The sequence below is a fragment of the Phyllostomus discolor genome, chromosome 12 (genome assembly GCF_004126475.2).
Source record: "Phyllostomus discolor isolate MPI-MPIP mPhyDis1 chromosome 12, mPhyDis1.pri.v3, whole genome shotgun sequence".
NCBI lineage: Eukaryota > Metazoa > Chordata > Mammalia > Chiroptera > Phyllostomidae > Phyllostomus > Phyllostomus discolor.
This window is the reverse complement of record NC_040914.2, coordinates 21560447-21578900: the sequence shown is the minus strand read 5'-3', so window position 1 is coordinate 21578900 and position 18454 is coordinate 21560447. Positions and strand designations below refer to the sequence as shown.

At 48.9% G+C, this 18454-nt stretch overlaps 2 protein-coding genes across 2 annotated transcripts; both read left to right on the top strand.

Annotated features, from left to right (window-relative positions):
- The first annotated feature begins 1990 nt into the window (after positions 1–1990).
- On the top strand, positions 1991–7862 carry KLK9 (kallikrein related peptidase 9). The gene is made up of 5 exons (XM_028530546.2): positions 1991–2051; positions 2219–2375; positions 5127–5392; positions 6778–6914; positions 7249–7862. Exons 1-5 carry the CDS (start codon positions 2009–2011, stop codon positions 7399–7401), a joined length of 756 nt encoding a protein of 251 aa, XP_028386347.1. The 5' UTR covers positions 1991–2008; the 3' UTR covers positions 7402–7862.
- Positions 7863–8636: 774 nt separating this feature from the next.
- On the top strand, positions 8637–13881 carry LOC114510587 (kallikrein-8-like). The gene is made up of 5 exons (XM_036012634.1): positions 8637–9164; positions 9805–9964; positions 10198–10451; positions 12376–12509; positions 13674–13881. The coding sequence occupies exons 1-5, from the start codon at positions 8996–8998 to the stop codon at positions 13827–13829; spliced, it is 873 nt and encodes a 290-aa protein (XP_035868527.1). The 5' UTR covers positions 8637–8995; the 3' UTR covers positions 13830–13881.
- Positions 13882–18454: the final 4573 nt, after the last annotated feature.

Sequence of the window (18454 nt, the reverse complement as noted above, 5' to 3'; positions counted from 1 at the left end):
ATCGCAGGTTCGATTCCCAGTCAGGGCACATGCCTGGGTTGCAGGCCACGGCCCCCAGCAACCACACATTGATGTTTCTCCCTCTCTCTCTCTCTCCCTCTCTCTCTCTCTCTCTCTCTCTCTCTCCCCCCCTCCCTTCCCTCTCTAAAAATAAATAAATAAAATCTTTTTAAAAACCTGGCAAAGTAAATGAGCTTTAAAAAAAAATTTAAAACGAAAGTTGGTTGGGTTTTTTTTTCTGGAAAGCTTGAGTCAAAAATGTGGGTGCACATTATACACGACAAAATGCAGGTCAGTCGGAGTTCACCAGTTACAGAACAAAATGTGTTTCTATCACTCATTGTATGACCTTGAGCAAATTATTTGAATGCTCTACCTCCATTTCCCCCCACCCCTTCCTGGGAAGTGCATACGGAAAAGACTCTTGTGAGAAGTAAGTGAGATAGTTTACATGAAATGCTTACCTATCAATATCACCAGGTGCAGAGTAAACAGTCAATAAAGGTAGCCATCAAGATGTCTGTAAGAGCAGTTAGTGTGGCACTTAGCACATAGTAGGTATTCAGTCCTTAGTCTCAAGACTTCTTGTCCAGAGTGGAAATGAGACAACTCCAGTCATGGAAGGCCTCTGTAGGACACGGTTAGACATTTTGAATGCATGCCATGTGCCAGACACTGTTGGGCTTAATAGTGTGAATTGAGTAATCCCCCTACGACCCTGGTTACTATTGCTACTTAACAGATGAAGTGATGGGGAGAAGCTCAAGTTCACACACCTCATAATTGCCAGTGTTGAGATTTGGACCCATGTAGTGTGGGTCCAGAATGCATGATCCAAACTGCAACGGCATTGTGAGGATGCATTCAAAGGGAGCCCAGACCCAGCCTGTTACTCAGGCTTGGGGCAGCTGGAAAAGATCATGAGTGCTCAGGGGAGGAAAAGGTGGACTTTGCTTGAAGAAATCAGAGAAGTCTTCCTGAAGGAGGGGGCATTGAAGTTGGGTCATGAAGGATGAGTAGGAGTTTACCCAGAAGAGAAGGATCTTGAGAAGGACATTCACTCATTCAATTAACATATTCTGAAACCTCCCACCTGAGCCCAGCTGAACAGGGTGATTTTGGGGACTCAGAGATGAGTCAGATCTGGGCTTGGCTCTTCCGGGGCTGCCCACCCAATGAGGGGGGATGGGGGAAGAGACAGCAAGAATAGGGTGATGGGAAGGAAAATGGAGGGGAGAAGATGGGTGAAAAAAAAACAAGAAAATGTTCTCCAGACTTAGCCACGATCTGGTGGTAATAAGACAAAGGGAAAAGTGCTGAGTTTTAGGCAGGTTAGCCGCCTGGGTCTTTGTGGTGCTGAGGATGTGAAGAAGGGAGTAGTTTACAAGTGTGGTTTCCTCCAGTTGGGATCACATTTCTCAGCCATCATTGTGTGTCTCTATCTCCATCTCTCTTTTATCTCTTTCTCTTTCCCCATCTCACCCCCATCCTGCCTGCCTGTCTGTCTTCTTCCTTCTGAGTCCCAGTTCTTTCTCCCTCCTCTATCCTGATTTCTGGGCATTGCTCCTGTACATTGGTCCCAGCTCACCACAGCTGCATTCAAGATAAACTTGCTTCCACCTCAGGGTCTGACCTTAGGGATTTTCCTCCTCACCCTCGCCCCACTCCTGGCCACAGATTATCCTGTATCTAGATCCTGCATGGGGGGGGGGTCTCTCTTTTTGGAGACACCCAAGGAAAATTCTACATTCTAGGTCCCCTGCCCCAGTTAGCCAAGCCCTGACCCAGCATTCAGCCATATTTTCCTGCCAGAGGGTCTCCCTGCATGGCCTCGCTTCTCAAGATTTGTTTCCAGGCAAGGCCCCAGGGCTTCCTCCTCCCCCAGTAACATTTCTCAACCCTGATTAATCACAGGGTGGCCCCAGGGAGGAGGAAGGAGATGACATGGCTTACCTTAAAGAAGCAGGGATGTCAGAGCCGGGACCCAGGACCCAGGCACCCAGAGGTCATGAAGCTGGGATTTGTTTGTGCACTGCTTTCTCTCCTGGCAGGTGAGGCTCCCGTGTCCTTTCTACCCATCCTGTTACTCCTCTCTGGCCCCAGCAGCCTCTGCAGCTTGCCCTTTGCACCCTCGGCCTTCTGTTCCTGCCCTCAGCATCTCTCCCCAGCCCTCCCACCTTGCTCCTTGTTGACCCCTCTGCCTCCCCCCTGTCCCTAGGGAGCAGCTGGGCAGACACCAGAGCCATCGGGGCTAAGGAATGCGACCCCCACTCCCAGCCCTGGCAGGCCGGTCTCTTCTATCGCACCCACCTCTTCTGTGGGGCCACTCTCATCAGTGACCGCTGGCTGCTCACAGCTGCCCACTGCCACAAGCCGTGAGTGACCACTCTGGGGAGGGGGCTGGGGGTAAGGGGAGGGTGAGGTAGGGGCAAGGGTCTCTGGTAGAAAAAGGAGGGAGCTGTAGGCAAGAAGGGCTGAGCCTCTGTTTCTGTTCCCAGAAGCTCAACTCAGAATCACAGAGTCAACTTTCCTAAGTCTAGTTTTTATATAATCAGATTCTAAGAGCCTAAGATTCAAAATTTACTCTCTTAGAATCTTAGACTCTGACCCAGAGAAATCCAGAATCTTAGACTACTAAATCTCGGAATCTCAAGATAACCTCAAAGAATTCTAGAATCCATAGATTCAGACACTGTTAGACTCTTACAAGTCCAGAGCAGCTCTGCCAATGAAATAGAATGTAGCCATGTAAGTTTTAGTTTCCTAGTAGACACGTTGAAAAAGAGAAACAAGAAAAAATAATTTTAATATACTCAAGAGAATGTTATTTTAATATGTACTCAATGCTTAAATATCTATAAATTCCATAACTTCCTCTTTTTTGTCTGGGCCTTTGAAATTGGACATGTCCTTCGCACAAATGATGCCTCTCAGTTTGGACCAACCACATTTCAAGTGCTCAGTAGCTGTTCTGGATGAGTAGAAAAATACTAGAATCTTAGATTCAGAAAGTTCTGGCTACATTCATCGGCCACAGATGCTCATGGTCCTACAATCTTTGATTCACCATTCCTAGAATACTGTGATTTGTAGAATTCTAGAATCTTGAAGCAAAAAAAAATTCTAGAAGGCTATATTCATACATTTCTAGAATTTTGTGGGTTTAGTGCCCCAAAATACTAATATTCCAGATTCTTAAAATCACCAAATTTTAGTTCAGAGAATTCTAGAGTCTCAAACTATTTGAACCCTAGATTTTTAAATTTCCCAAATCATAGATTTATAGAATTCTAGAATGAGGATGCTCTAGTCTAATTCTCCAAAAATATTAGAATTCTAGGTTCATTAAGTCATATGTATAATTCATATAATTTTATTACTATTATTACCACTAATTAATTTTTATTTTTAAAAAGATTTTATGTATTTATTTTTAGAGACAGGGGAAGGGACGGAGAAAAACTTTGATGTGAGAGAGAAACATCGATCAATTGATTCTTGTACCTGCCCTGACCAGGGATCAAACCCACAAGCCAGGCATGTGCCCACCGAAATGGCAACCTTTCGCTTTATGAGAGGATGCCCAACCAACTGAGCCACACTGGTCAGGGCAATTACTTTACTTTTTTATTGCATTTTCCTATTACCATTCACCCCCCCCCCACACACACACACATACCTATTTCCACCTCCACCCATGCCACCCCCAAATTCAGTAAAATTTTAAAATCCTAGAATTTTTTTAAAGATTTTATTTATTTTATTTATTTTTTTTTTTTAGAGAGGGAAGGGAGGGAGAAAGAGAGAGAGAGAAACATCACTGTGCGGTTGCTGGGGGTCATGGCCTGCAACCCAGGCATGTACCCTGACTGGGAATCGAATCTGCGGCACTTTGGTCCGCAGCCCGAGCTCAATCCACTGAGCTACGCCAGCCAGGGCTTAAAATCCTAGAATTTTTAATTTAGAGAAACTAGAACAGTACAGTCTTGGATTCATAGCATCCTAGAACTTGAGCTTCATAGAATTCTATAAGTTGTTGATTCCTAGAGTGTTAGAATCCTAGAGTACTAGAATTTTAGATTCTGGACATTCTAACAGAATCCTAGAATCTAAAGACCTGCCTGCCCATCTCTGGGAAGGGGCTGCCCCTCCTGTTCTGATGCACTTCCCTCCAGGGATCAAACACAGGTGCTAGTAAGGGATGCTATGTGGTAATCCCCCATCATGCACTGCTCCATGCTGGGGTCTTTTTCAGCCCCAGGTCCATATGCCACGCTGGGAGAGCAATGTTCATATTTCAGCCTGAAGGACAAAGAAGGAGAAAAGCAGAGATATGGAAGTAGAAGGGATTCAGGGCTAAGAACGAGTTGGGATGGGGGAAGGGCTCGTTTTCCAGAAAGAGAGCTAAGGCAATACAGCGACAGAAAGGCACAGAGGTAGAAATAACCACACACTCCTCACACCTGGACTTCTCAGGTCACTGGCCTGGTCCCTAATGAGAGAACAGAGGCTGGGGGGTGGACCCATAGACCTTCAGAAAGTCCCCCGCTGCCCAGGGCATAGACCCAGAGCAGAGCGAGCAGCCTGGAAGTGCAGTGAGAGAGGGCTTAAGGTTGGTTTCAGGAGGAAATGCATTGAGGGGTGAGAGATATGGCAGACAGGAAAAGCCTGAGGATGCAGACGATCCCAAACTTGGGGATTTTCCATATCCCATCCCCCTCCCTACGTACACACCGGAACACACTCTGAGCCACTCCCCACAGAAGCCACCAGACCTGTGGGGGCAGGGGTGGAGCTGTTTTTGTGTTGTAGGTGGAGTCCCCATGTGCCTACATGGTTCCAGGGGACCCAGTTCACCACTCCAGGTGGGGCAAGGAAGAAGGTGGCTCACTTGGCATAGACCTAGGAGAAGGTGTGAGTTTTGGGAGGAGAGCTGCAATAGCAGAGGCAGTCAAAGGGACAGATTGGGGATCAGAGGCCCAGAGACAGTGTGTGTCTTCCTTAAAATCACACAGCACTCTTGCATCACACATATGATGGGGTGCCAGAGAAAATAGGTAGCTTGTAGAGAGTCACACAGCACCCTGGTGGACATTCATCTTGACCCCTGAGGCATGTCCCAGCAGGTATCTGTGGGCCCGCCTCGGAGAGCATCACCTCTGGAAATGGGAGGGTCCAGAGCAGCTGTTCCGAGTCACGGACTTCTTCCCTCACCCTGAGTTCAACAAGGATCTCAGAGCTCAAGACCACAACAATGACATCATGCTGATCCGTCTGCCCAGGAAGGCACATCTGGGACCTGCTGTGCAGCCCCTCAACATCAGCCACACCTGTGTCTCCCCAGGCACCCAGTGCCTCATCGCAGGCTGGGGAGCCGTGTCCAGCCCCATGGGTACAGCCTCACCCATGACATACTCTCTTACATCTCATATGGAGGGTCTAAATCCTTCCTCTTCTCTTTCTGCCTTTTCATCTCTATCCACTATCTGTCTACCTGTCTGTCTATCTATCCACCCATATATTTCATCAAATCGAAGATGCTATAAATTATAAGGTGCTTCATTATTTCACAACCCACTGAGAATGACAGGAAAACAGTACCATTGACCCTTGTGTGACCCAATTTCTAGAGGACACATCCTGATTTCAGGATGCTTAAATGTAAAAATATATGTATCTTAAAATCAAAATAAGTCCTACACATCTCAGAGTCACCAATCAACAATGCATTAGCCAAATTGGCTTCCCACATGAGTGCTGGTTTTCAAAATGCCTTCATTAAAAAAAAGCCGAAATTTGTCACTGTTAGCATCTAAAACTTGGGAGCTTTTACATAAAAGCCAAGTTTTGGGATTCCCTTGGAAAGAACGGGCAACGCTGGGCCCACATTCCTGAAGGAGCAGCCACTGTTGGATAAAGTGAGTGGAGGTGGCACCTGCAGACAAAACCACAACTTCTCCTTCCCCATGAAGCCCTTGGATGCACTTGAGTTTGCATCCATACATCATATACATGGATATATATGGTTAGGGTTATATCTATACACCTATATGTATATATATGGTTAAGGTTACATATCTTTATCTATCTCTAGATGCTGTAACTCCCTCTATCTCTGACAAATATCTCTAAATCTTTATCTCTATGGCTGTCAGTGACCTTCCCCCTGTAAATATCTCCTTCCCTTTAATCCATGGGCTGTCACCAGATATCTCTGGGCCCATTTCTATTTCCTCATGGCCTCCTCTGAGAATTTCTTTCCTCTTAGAGGTCTCTCGCTCTTGCTATAGTCTCTATTTTTCTCTAGGCAAATTATACATGTGTCCTATTGTCTCTTGGCTCTCTGAATCTTTCTGTCTCCCTCTCTCCCTTCCTCTGTCCCACTTCCTATACATCTGTTTCTCTTTTATGCTGTGATTCTCTTTGTCACCTGCCTCCTGTTTCTTTCTTGCAGAATCTTTTTTTAAGATTTTATTTACTTTTATTACTTTACTAAAGATTATAGACAGAGGAGAAGGGAGGGAGAAAGAGAGGGAGAGAAACATCAATGGACTGGGGACCTGGCCTGCAACCCAGGCATGTGCCCTGACTGGGTATCGAACTGGCAACCCTTCGGTTCGCAGGCCCGCATTCAATCCACTGAGCTACACCAGCCAGGGCTCCTTCTTGGAGGACCTTATGCTATGGCTCCGTGGATCTTCCTTAAGGAAGGACGGGCGGGTGTGCTGAGTGAGATGGGTGCAGCTGCTGACCCTATGTGATCTCCTTCCCCAACAGTGCAGTACCCGCTCACGCTGCAGTGTGCCAACATCAGCATCCTGGAGCCTAGACTCTGCCATCGTGCATATCCAGGCCACATCACCAAGAGCATGCTCTGTGCCGGCCTGTGGGAGGGGGGCCGGGGCTCCTGCCAGGTGAGAAGGAGGCTGCATATCCTTCTGGGACACCTGGGACATCCTGAGAGAGGATGGGACCAGGGTCAAGAATTCTGGATCTAAAGGAGGAGGGAGCTGGGTCCGGGGGGAAGAGGGTGCTAGGGACTCAGAATGCTAGGTCCAGGGGAGAGGTGGAGACAATTAACTTTTTTGACTCCTGAATCTGAGGGAGGAGGGACTGGAGACCTGGATGTCTGGGCTTGGGGCTAGTCAGAAACTGGGGATTCCGGGGAAGAAGTTAGTGGCCTGTGTTGTGTCATAATTAAATTGGCCTAACAGTTTCTCTGCTTTTCCCCGCTCCTCCCGTGTACAGGGTGACTCTGGGGGCCCCCTGATTTGTCACGGGACCCTGTCTGGTGTGGTGTCTGGAGGCGCCGAGCCCTGCTCCAGACCCAAGCGCCCCGCCGTCTACACTAGTGTATGCCACTACTGGCGCTGGATCAGAAAAACAATGAAGGAAAACTGAGCCCTCGTGCCTTGGACGACCTCGAGAGGAGAGCGGGCGTAGGGCAGAGAGGCTCCAGCCTCCGTTGTCCCGGAGAAGCTTTCTGGATATTTAGAAGGTTTGGCGCAGAGAGAAACCTCCACCCTCCTGGCCCTGTCTCCGACTTCGCCAAGAGCTGGCACCACCCGGTGGAACAGCCTCAGCAGGCGGTCCTGCCGCAGGCACTGAAAGCCGCCAAATAGCTCCTCCCCTCGGAACTTTGCCCAATGAGACGTCCCTACTTGGACTCCACCCCGTGTGGCCCCGCCCCCTAACGTCAGGGGCTCTGGAGCCTCCCCTAGTGGCCCACAGGCTGCCTCTGGCTCCGCCCCTCTTGGCCCCGCCTTCTGGGGGGTGGGGGGTGGGTTCTGAGTTTGAATCCTCCCCCGCACCGTCTGGGAGAAGTGCAGGGGAGGGTCTCGCTCTCTTCAGATCCAATGGATGATTTTGCAATAAAAGCGAGGAGCCCTTTCTTCTCTCTGCCTGCTTTGTGGGGTGAAGGAAGGGCAACGGGTGGGCAGAGGAGGGCAAACGGGGAGCCACCACCGCGTTCAAGTTTCCTTTGAACCTTTAGTCGGTTCTGCCCGAAGTCTTCCTGCATCAGCCCTATTGCAGCAGGCCTCCTGGGTTCTGCTCAGGCTGGTCCCATCACCCCCAGGGAAGGGGGAAACCAGGTCACTGCACCTCCCAAACCTGCCTTCCCAGATCGCAGAGCTCTCGGGGGACAGCGGGCGGGTCCGATCCGCCCTCAGAGGTCGGGACCGAGAAGACTCGCCTTTCTTCTATTTGGGGTTATGGGCAGCAGCTCCCCTCCTTTCTCAGTCTCAAAGTCTGGGCCTCAAGCCCACTCATCTCTTGAATTCGGGAGTCCGGACCCCCACCCCCTCCTCATTCAAACCCAGGAATCTAGGACCCCAGCCTCCTCCTCTTCTCCGACTCAGGATTCAGCGTCCCCAGCCCTGTCCTCCCCAAAATCCAATTGTTGGAGCCCCTACACCTTCCGACTGAGGCCCAGGAGTCGCAGAACTGAGCTCCTCCTCCTTGCCCCCCTACCCCAAGATTCCAGCTCCCCTTCCCTCAAGAATTTCCTTTCAGCCCCTCAAACCCTCCTCACTCAAACCCAGGGATGCTCAGTCCAGCTCTGGCACAGGAGGAGGCGGAGCAGGAGGCGGGGATTCCCAGTTAAAAGCCTCCAGATTCCTGTACCCGGCAGACAGCTGAAGTATCGGGGCCTCTTTGCTGTGGGTCCGAATCAGTAGGTGACCCCGCCCCTCTGGACTCTAAATTCTCTGCTGCTTGCATCTGGCCCTGGCGCCCCTCCTCCTTCAGGCCCCGGACTCAAACCTCACAGCCCTTCCTCTGTCAGGACCCAGGAATCTGAGCCCCCGACTCCTCTTCCTCAAGATTCAGGAGTCCAGGATCTGAACTCCCTTCTCCCTGGGAACGTAAAAATCCAGGCCCCCAGCACCCTTTCTCCTCATTTTCCGGAATGTAGGGCCCCACCCCTTTCTAACTCAGACCTAAGAATCTGAGTCCTAGCCCCTTCCTCCTGCAGGGCCCAGAAGAACAATTCTGGATGCTCTGCTCCCTTCCCAATCCCAAGATCTTACTAAGATTTCAGCCCCCTTCCTCCTCGCCTCTCAGCCTTTGTGCTCTCCCTCCCCCAGACCCCAGCATGGAACACCCACTACCTGCTGCATTGTGCACCTGGATGTTCCTGTTTTTGCTGTTGGAAGCCTATGCAGGTGAGGAGGGCTGGAAGGCACTGGTGGCGGGTGTGAGCCTGTGAGCATGCCGTGGTGGCTATGTGGGCGCATGTGGTGGGATGTGGGGTGGGTGAAGTGTGCAATTGCAGGGCTGGAAGGCACTGGTGGCGGGTGTGAGCCTGTGAGCATACCGTGGTGGCTATGTGGGTGCATGTGGTGGGGTGTGGGGTGGGTGAAGTGTGCAATTGCATGAGGGGGCTTCGGCGAGCTTGCTTTCCTGGGGGGAGGGGGCACTGGTGGCAGCAGGTAGTAGTGTCAGGTTATGCTGCAAATTGGCATGAGCACACCAAGCCTGTGGGGCTGCTTTTTGGGGGTGCAGATATACACGGGAGTGTAGAAGCATGTGGATGCATGTGAAAGCATGTGAAAGCACGCTTGGGTGTGCGACTCTGTGTAATGAGGCATGGGCTTCAGTGATTGTACGTGTGTATTCGTGTGGTATCATGTGCAAGCCAGGAGCCCCACACGTGAGGGTGTGTGGACACATGAGGAGGCAGGCAGAGAACTTCGGTGTGTCCCTTTGAACCCACAATGGTGTACCTGCCTCCCACTCCCCACTCACCCATGCACCTTCCTGGGGTGGGGAGTAGTGATCCAACCTTCTCCCATCTGGCTGCAGGGCACTGGAGGGCACAGGAAACCAAGGTGCTGGGGGGCCAGGAGTGCAAGGCCCATTCGCAGCCTTGGCAGGTGGCCTTGTTCCAGGGCAACCAGCTGCTATGTGGGGGTGTCCTCATAGATGACAACTGGGTTCTCACAGCAGCCCACTGTGAAAAACCGTGAGTGGATGCCTGGGACCAAGGTGGGCTGGGCCTGGGGAAAGAGGAGGTGGGGGCTTCCCTTCGGGAAGGAGAGAGCTGGGGACCTCTAAGAGAGGAGGTGTGAGAAAAGAGGGGGCTGAGGGACTTGGACTCCTGGGTCTAAGGGAGGAGGGCTGAGGACTGGGACTCTGGGATATGAGGAGGGGCTATAATAATGGGACTGGGTCCAAAACTAATCCCCGTCCTTACAGGAACTACACAGTGCACTTGGGAGATCACAGACTGCAGAAAGGGCCAGAGCAAGAAAGGGCTGTAGCTCAGTCCATCCCACACCCCTGCTATGACAGGAAGAGGGATGATCACAAGCATGATCTGATGCTCATTCGACTATGTGGGCCAGCATCCCTCGGGAACAAAGTGAAGCCCATCAACCTGACAGATCACTGCCCTCAACCTGGCCAGAAGTGCACCATCTCGGGCTGGGGCACTATTTCCAGCCCCCAAGGTAGTGGGAAGGAAGGAGGATAGTGGGAAGGAAGGAGGAGCTGGTGGGCCCCTCAGACTCCAGACCAGTGGCAAACTTTACCCCTAGAAGGAGATAAGGAAGGGATGGTGACTGTGAGGCTGAGATTTACAAGTGGCCCATGTTAGGAACCTTGAAGGCTAGAATATTTTTTTAAGATTTTTTAATTAATCAATTAATTAACTTTTAGAGAGCAAGGAAGGGGGGGAGAAAGAAGAGGAGAGCCACATCGATGTGCAAGAGATACATCGATCAGTTGCCTCTCACATGCCCCCAACTGGAGACCTAGCTTGCAACCCAGGCATGTGCCCTGACTGAGAATCAAACTGGCGACTTTGCAGTTCACAAGCTGGTACTCAATCCACTGAGCCACACCAGCCAGGGTGAAGGCTAGAATATTAATAGGAGTGATGGGAGAAAGAAAGCAAACTAACACTGTTAAGCAGGGCTCAAAAATAGAGATGGATGAATGAATGAATGAATGAATGGATACATCTCTGCTTTACAGTGGAGAATGACATGTGAGGCCTTTGTTGTACAGGATTTTATACAATCTCATTAGTAGACTTGGAATACAAAGGATTTTAAGTGGCCCCCAAAAAACAGACTTCTCAGCAATTTTCCCCTCTTGAACCCAAGATTCCTGGGCCCAGATCACTCACAGTCCAGGCCCTTCCCACCCCAGGACCCACTGTCTAGGTTTCCAGCTCCCTCATCATTCTGGACCAAAACCTCTGGACCTCCACTGAGGTTCTCCCTTAGGGACTTTGGGGTCCAGGTAGCCTCTCATCCTGCTTCACAGTGAAGAAATTGGGGCCCATCTCAGAGAGGTGATGTGATTCACCAGGAAGCAGCAAAACCAGGATTGAGGTCCCTGATTCTCTGACTCTCACTTCTAGAGAGACAGAGGGATGATGGGAAAATCCACCTGTTCATGCATCAGGTAGACCCTAGAACCATGGCTCTTTCCCCTTGTCTCTAGACAAGTCCCTTTCCACCCCTCAGCCTCACTTTCCTCATCTGCAAAATGGGGATAACTAATGAATAGATTTTTAAGCTCTGTAAGTGTTTGTGTTATATCTATTTTCTTTATTGGGTGCTCCTAGTATTCAGGGTGGTGCTCAATAAGTATTTGTTGAATGATTATGTAGGTGAGTGAATTAGGGAATGAATGAATGCATCCCTTCTTCCAAAAGCATCTGTGAAGATTCAATGAGATGTGAGCATGTGGCTTCTGGTGCATCGAGCTGCTAGGTAGACATTTCCCCCATCAAGTCTGTTGCCCAAAGGCTGATAAGAAAGATGAATTCCACTTCCAGGCCTTAATTCAACATTTACTGGTGAGGATCTGTCAGGTCCCAGACGCTGTACTGTATGACTCCCTGTCCTTATGGAGCTGAATGCTCAGCTGGGGAATTAGACAATAAACAAACACATATAACATGAAATATGAGGTAGAGTTAAGAGCTATAGTAAAGTATTATGGATGGCAAGAAGATAGGGAGTGATGCGGGGTTGTTTTAATGAAAATGGTCAGAAAAGGTTTCTAGAAGGAGGCGACATTTGGAAGAAGTAGAATTTAGCTGAGGTCAAGAACCTGGTGGTCTGGGGGTGGGAAGACTGGACAGAGGGACAGAGATATAACAAGAGAGCACCTGCACATCCTCCAGTCTCCTGATTCTTAATTTGAAAATTACTCAGGGAAAGAAACAGAAGGTAGAGTCCAATGGTCCCACTTGAGGTGGAGAATAGGAAACAGCAGGGACCATGGTTTTGTTGGATGTGGTGAGAAGTCTGTCAGAAACCTCCCTGTGCACCTGTGGGTTCGCAGAAGGGAGGTCAGTCCAGATGGGAATGGTGGGAAAGGGTAGCTCTTTCTGGGAACTTACAGCCTCTACCCCCTCAGAGAACTTTCCTGATGCCCTGAACTGTGCACAAGTGGAGATCTTTTCCCAGAAAAAATGTGAAGAAGCCTACCCTGAGGAAGTGACAGAGGGCATGGTCTGTGCAGGTGACAGCAACGGGGCTGATTCATGCCAGGTGAGTGACTCCCTAATTAACCAGCTTAAATTACTTCTGAATTAACCAATCTGAAACCTCTTTCTTCCCTCCTCCTTTACCCCATGTAGAGGCTGAAGGAATGGCAGCCAGTGACCCCCAAGAGTTAGCGCACACAGAGGTCGCTCCCATCTCTATAAAGTGGGAAGAAGATTCAGAAAAAGCCACACTCCTCCAGCAGGTCACACAGTGCAGGGATCAGAAGCGTTAAATAGTCGTCGTCATTTTCTTTGGAACCCTGGTCTGCAGGATGAGGTCCAGGGATGGGGTAATTAAAGGAGGTGCAAGGAGATGCTCGTGAGGGAGAGAGTCTGAGGCTGGACCACACACAACCTTGTGCTCCCTGTCTGAGGGTCAGTCCCTGATATTTGTGCTGATTCTGCCATCGACCAGCTAGTCAGCCACTCTTTCTGGCTCCTGAATGGGTTCCCTGGCAGAGCTGCCTGCTCCCATGATGGGTTTCTTGGGGAGCAATGGCCTATTCTCAGTTTTCAGGGAATGGTGCCATGGACTTCACTGCTTCACTCCTTCAAAGATGCCCCATCCGCAAGATGACAAATACTGGGAGTTCCCACAGATATAACACTCTCTTTTCCCATTGGCTGCACCTCCAGTCCTCAGGGCTCTCACTGGCTTGGTTCCCGTCACAAAAGCCCCACCCCTATTGTCAATGATTGGTCCCTGAAGACGATGCTCCAATGCCCTCTTCCCCATTGGCCAGGATCATTGTCATTCCATCAGCGCTCCTGCCTTGAAGTCCAGTCTCTCTGGATGGTTCCCAGAGACGTTGTTTTCCTCCCTGAGACCCTCCCACTGGTGTGTGTGTGTGTGTGTGTGTGTGTGTGTGTGTGTGTGTGTAAGAACCCGTCCCCACTGCCTTGTCCCTGGATTGGACCCGCCAGAGCATTCTCTTCTCGCTTTGGTCACTGTTTCTCTCACCGTCCTTGGATAGTTTGTTCCCGCCTGCCTTGGAGGCCCCACCCCTCTTTCTCACCAGCTCCCTCACCCTAGCCGACACTTGGGAACCAGGAGGACAATGCTCTTATCCCCAGTGGCTGGAGGGGACCAATCATGGTACAGAGCTGGTACTAGATGCTGTGTACAGCTAGGCATCTTGGGTCAAAATCTTCCCCTACCCCCCTCCAGGGCGATTCCGGAGGCCCACTGGTGTGTAACGGCGTTCTCCAAGGCATCACTTCCTGGGGCTCAGACCCCTGTGGGCAGTCCCAGAAACCTGGCGTCTACACTAACATCTGCCTCTACCTGGACTGGATCAAGAAGACCATAGGCAGCAGGAGCTGAGCCTTGGACAAGCTGTGGATCCCCCTCAATAAACTTAACACCATGGTCTGGCTCTGTGCCTGTCTTGCTTTGGCCCTGCTGGGGGTGGGCAGGGAGGCACACAATAGGAGGCCTGATGGGAGGCTTGACAGGAGGTCTAGAGAGACCAGGACCCCATGGCCACTCTGGCCATCACCTGTGCCTGCAGGAACCCCTTCTTCCTGGAAGGACTTGGAGCAAGGGGAGGTTAATTTCAGGGGACAGAAGACACATAAGAGTTTTCTAACACCCAACAGCCTGTCGTGTGAAACACAAGCTTGAAAAGGTTTGTGCTTCCTTTTCCTGGGCAGCTAAATTGTTTTTAACCTTTGGGGGCAGATTCTACTTCTTTCATTGTTAAAACTTTGAGATGCTCAGAGTAGGGTGCAGGAAATATACAAACAGCTTAAATATACATTTGTGAACACCCATGAAACCATCACCCAGGTGAAGAAATAGGGGATTGAAAGCCCCCAAATGCCTGAGAGACCAACTCCCTGCCCCACCCCTACCCCCAGAGAAATAGCAATCTTTCTCACAGCTCAGAGCTGTCAGGAGGTAACTGCTGTGGTAGAAGGAAGTGAGGCACATCATTGCTGGTGTTCAAATTGAAAATGTGTAGAAAAATATGTATGGAGTGGGTAGTGGTGAGGATGTAAATGAATTGCAACAAACTGGAGACCAGGTCCCACTGGTATCTAGCTCCTGGCCCTTCCAGTGTGTTCCACAACTTTCTTGCCAACAGCCATTTAACTCATCCTGTTGATGCTATAACTCCTTTCCCTACTTTACTGCTTCTGCATTTTCATAGTGTTTGCTCCCTCACGCCCTCGTCCATTTCTCTCTCTACTTTGCAACCTTTTAACTTCACCTGCAACCACCACCTGCTCCACTCTCCCAGGATTTCTTTTTTAATTAATTCATTAATTTTTAGAGAAAGGGAGAGAAATATTGGCTTGTTCCACTTATTTATGCATTTGTTGGTTGATTTTTGTATATACGCCACAATCTTGGAGTATCTGGATGATGCTTTAACAAAATGAGCTACCTGGCCAGGGCTCTCAGGATTTCTCAGATCATATTTTCAGGAAATAAAATTCAAATGGTCCAGCTTAACTTTTCTCCTTAAGAAACCTTGTAGGTCACTGAGTGGCCAATGGTGTGATGGCGTTCTGATCGGGTGACCAATCCTATCCAATCAGTGGGTATTTCAAGTTGTTTTATGAGACGTGGATGAAGTGGTTCTCCCCAGTGGGTGTGGGTGTGTGAAGTGCACTCTTCGCCATTGGCCAGGATCACTGTCATTCCATCGGTGCTCCTGCCATGAAGTCCAGTCTCTCTGGATGGCTCCTAAAGACACTGGTTTCTTTCCTAAGACCCTCCCCCTACTGTCTATGTGTGTGTCTGTCCGAAGAACCCTACCCATTTCTTCTATGTTTGGTAAATGTATTCAACGTTCTCCACACCAGAGGCCAGGGAGAGTTACCAGCTCAGTCCCCACCCACTGTCTCCTCTCTGGATTGGATCCTCCAGTCACCATCCTCTTCTCTCATTGGTTAGGATTTTCCTTCATTGCTCTTAGACATCTTGTTTGTGTTCCTGTACATAGGGAGATTAATTTCTAGTATTAACAATGTGGGTGGGTGATGACATAGAGGGGAAGTGACTTATCCAGGGTGAACCAGAAACTCAGGAACAGAGAGGACTGTGCAGTGTGGCAGAGGGTCAGGGCACCCAGGAGGGGACAGAAGCTGGAAGGATCCTCATAAACAGGGAGCTCAGTTCTGCCTTAGTCGGAGATCACTTGGGTGCAAGTGTCAGAGCCCCATCCAAACTGGCTGAAGCACAAGAGGGGGTTGGCTCACTAAGGTGACTAAGAAGGCTGAGGGCACGGCTAGTGATCAGAGGAAGTTGACATGGGTACCAGAGTGTCAAGGTGTTGGCATGGTGACTTAGGCCAATCAGCTTTCTTTTTTTCTCACTCTGCCCACCTCTTTCTCCCTCTGTTTCCCTCTCTGATGTTTTTCAGCTGTTTCTCATCTCTCCTTGTGTTTTCCCTTCCTTCGTGTATCTCATTCTAGCCTCTGTAAACTAGGAGGGAACACAGCAGCTACAGACTCAGTTAAGCAAACCCAGCAAAAAACAAAGACTCCCTTTCTCCTGGCACCTCGATATTAGTCCCAGGGAAGATATCCAATGGGTCCAGCTTGAACAAAGGCCATCCCCACCCTTGGATCCATCATTCTAGGGAAGATATAGTGCTCTTTTTAGCTTACACTGCTACATGCATGTGTCTAAGTGGTGGAAGGCCTTACAGAGGTATAATTAGCTGTTACATCAAAACAAATTTAGGAGGCAGCTTCCCCAAAAGTGGGAACATGTTGTTAAAGTAGGAGGAAGTGAATCCAGTAATTCAGAAACAATGGGTCCTCAAAACCCAAGGTGATGAATCAGAAGATTCCAGGATCATTGTCCCCCAGGGCGTGACACAGCAGGCAGGACACTCAGATGCTAGTTCTTAGGTGTGATCATGAGCTAGAACATGAGTCATCAGGCAGAGGTTCAGGAGACAGGTCGAAGAACCAGGGTGACAGGAGTTGGAGTGTGTGGGTAGGATCTGGGAACAGGTCTCGGGCTAAACCAAAGGTCATGGCAAGTGTGGGACTTGGGATTCTTGCCAATAAGGGGGTTATATCATGGATTTATTATAATGGGATCCTGACTTTATTTTCAGCCAACTGGGAATCTGACCATATGGGAGGGTTTCTCAGGAATATTTCCTTTGTAGAGCATAAGCATATGCAATAGTGAGACCATCAGCAGCTCCCAGCATTCGAATTCTGCCTTCTCTGGTTCCTGAACTGAATGACTTTGCTCAAGAGGCCTCATCTACTTTAAAACTCATTTTTCTCACCTGTAAAAATAAGGAAGACAATACTCACTTGAATCTATGTGAGGAATAATGACAAGTTCCAGCAAGTGTCGGACACATCATACTAAACGTACAAGAAATTGAAGCTGCTTTATTCTCTGGATGATGTGGCAAGGCAACTAATATTAGTTCAGTTCCTGCTAGTTCCTATCTATTTTTCCTTCATCATTTTATTTAATCCTCCCATTTGTCTTCAGATGTAGTTTCGAGAACTTGGCTTGGATTGATGTACTCAATATTGTGTCAACATTACTATGTTGTTATCAAATGGACTATGTCGGAGATTTTGTGAAAGGAAGGCTCCAGGAGGTGTGCAGAGTTGACAAAAGGGTGGAGAAAGAGTTGCACATGCAAACGAGGTTAGAATTTCAGGTAGAAATTGAGTTGGGAATTAGTATGGGGCTGGGATTTGGAATCACAGTGCTAGGACTGGTGTCAGAGGTGAACTGAAGATGGTTTCGTAATGAGGATGTCAACATAGACTTCCTGGAAGAGGACAGGGAGGCAGAGAGAAGTCTGAGTTGTGCCTGAGATCAGGTTGGGGACCACTCCATGGAGACACCTAGTGTTTGGGACAAGGTTTAGTATTTTTAACCATGGGTTCGGGTTCAGGTTCAAGTTGAATCTGGGTTAAGGCTGGTTGAGGTGTGAGATGTAGCTTGAGTTGATATTTGGAGTCAGGAGCTTGGTCAGGAAGTAGATAGTACATTGAGGTATAAATTGGACTTGATCAAGAATAAAGCAGTATTGAGGTTCAGGATTAGTTAAGACTGAGGTCTCAGGTTAAGTCTCAGGCTTGTGTAGAGGTTACAGTTGACAGTTGTGTCATAGTAAAGACTGGAGTTGGAATTATGGTTGAAATCAGGGCTGCAGTGCTGCCCACCCCCTCATAAATCCTTGATAAAATCTGACCATGCCTTCTCATTGAATTTGATGCAATGCTGTCCATCAAATGAGAGACCTTGAAGCCCTAACATCTCCATCTCCCTCACCACATGTTCTGTTCAATCCATCGCCGTGGTCTGTTGATTTTCCCTCCTAAATGCTTCGTGAATCCTTCCGCTCGTTACCTACCATTGGTTCCTCCCCAATGGCCTTATCTGAGTCACCATCATCTCTCACTTGGACAACAGCAATGGCCTTTTCATGTCTGTTCATCTCCTTTGAATCCTCCTCCATAGTAGCCAGATTGATATTATGAAAACACAAAAATTTTATGTCACTCTCCTGAATAAAGTCTAAGCAGTTCACCCTTGTCTATAAGGTAAAGACCAACTCACCATGATGTCCAAGGTGCTTCGTTGTCTGGTTCCAGACATCATCTGTTCCCTGAGCTCCATCCACATTACCCTTCAATCTCAGGACCTTTGCACCTGCTGTTTTTTCTACGTGGTATTCTCCATTTTTTGTAGTTCATGCTTATTGTTCTTTCCACTCCCAGGTCTTTGTTGCCTCCTGAGTCAAATCTCCTTGGAAAGGCTTTTATAATCCTTTGTACCTTTATTTCAGAGTACACATTAAAGTAAAGTTACTATCTTTATATACCAGTGTTATGATTATTTTTTCTTTTTAAAGTTGAGTGTCACTTTTTTGAATGAAGGAACTCTTTGTATCCAGGTCTGTAGCCCACTCTGCTATAGAGCTAGTCTCAGTACATATGAACTAAGTGAATAAA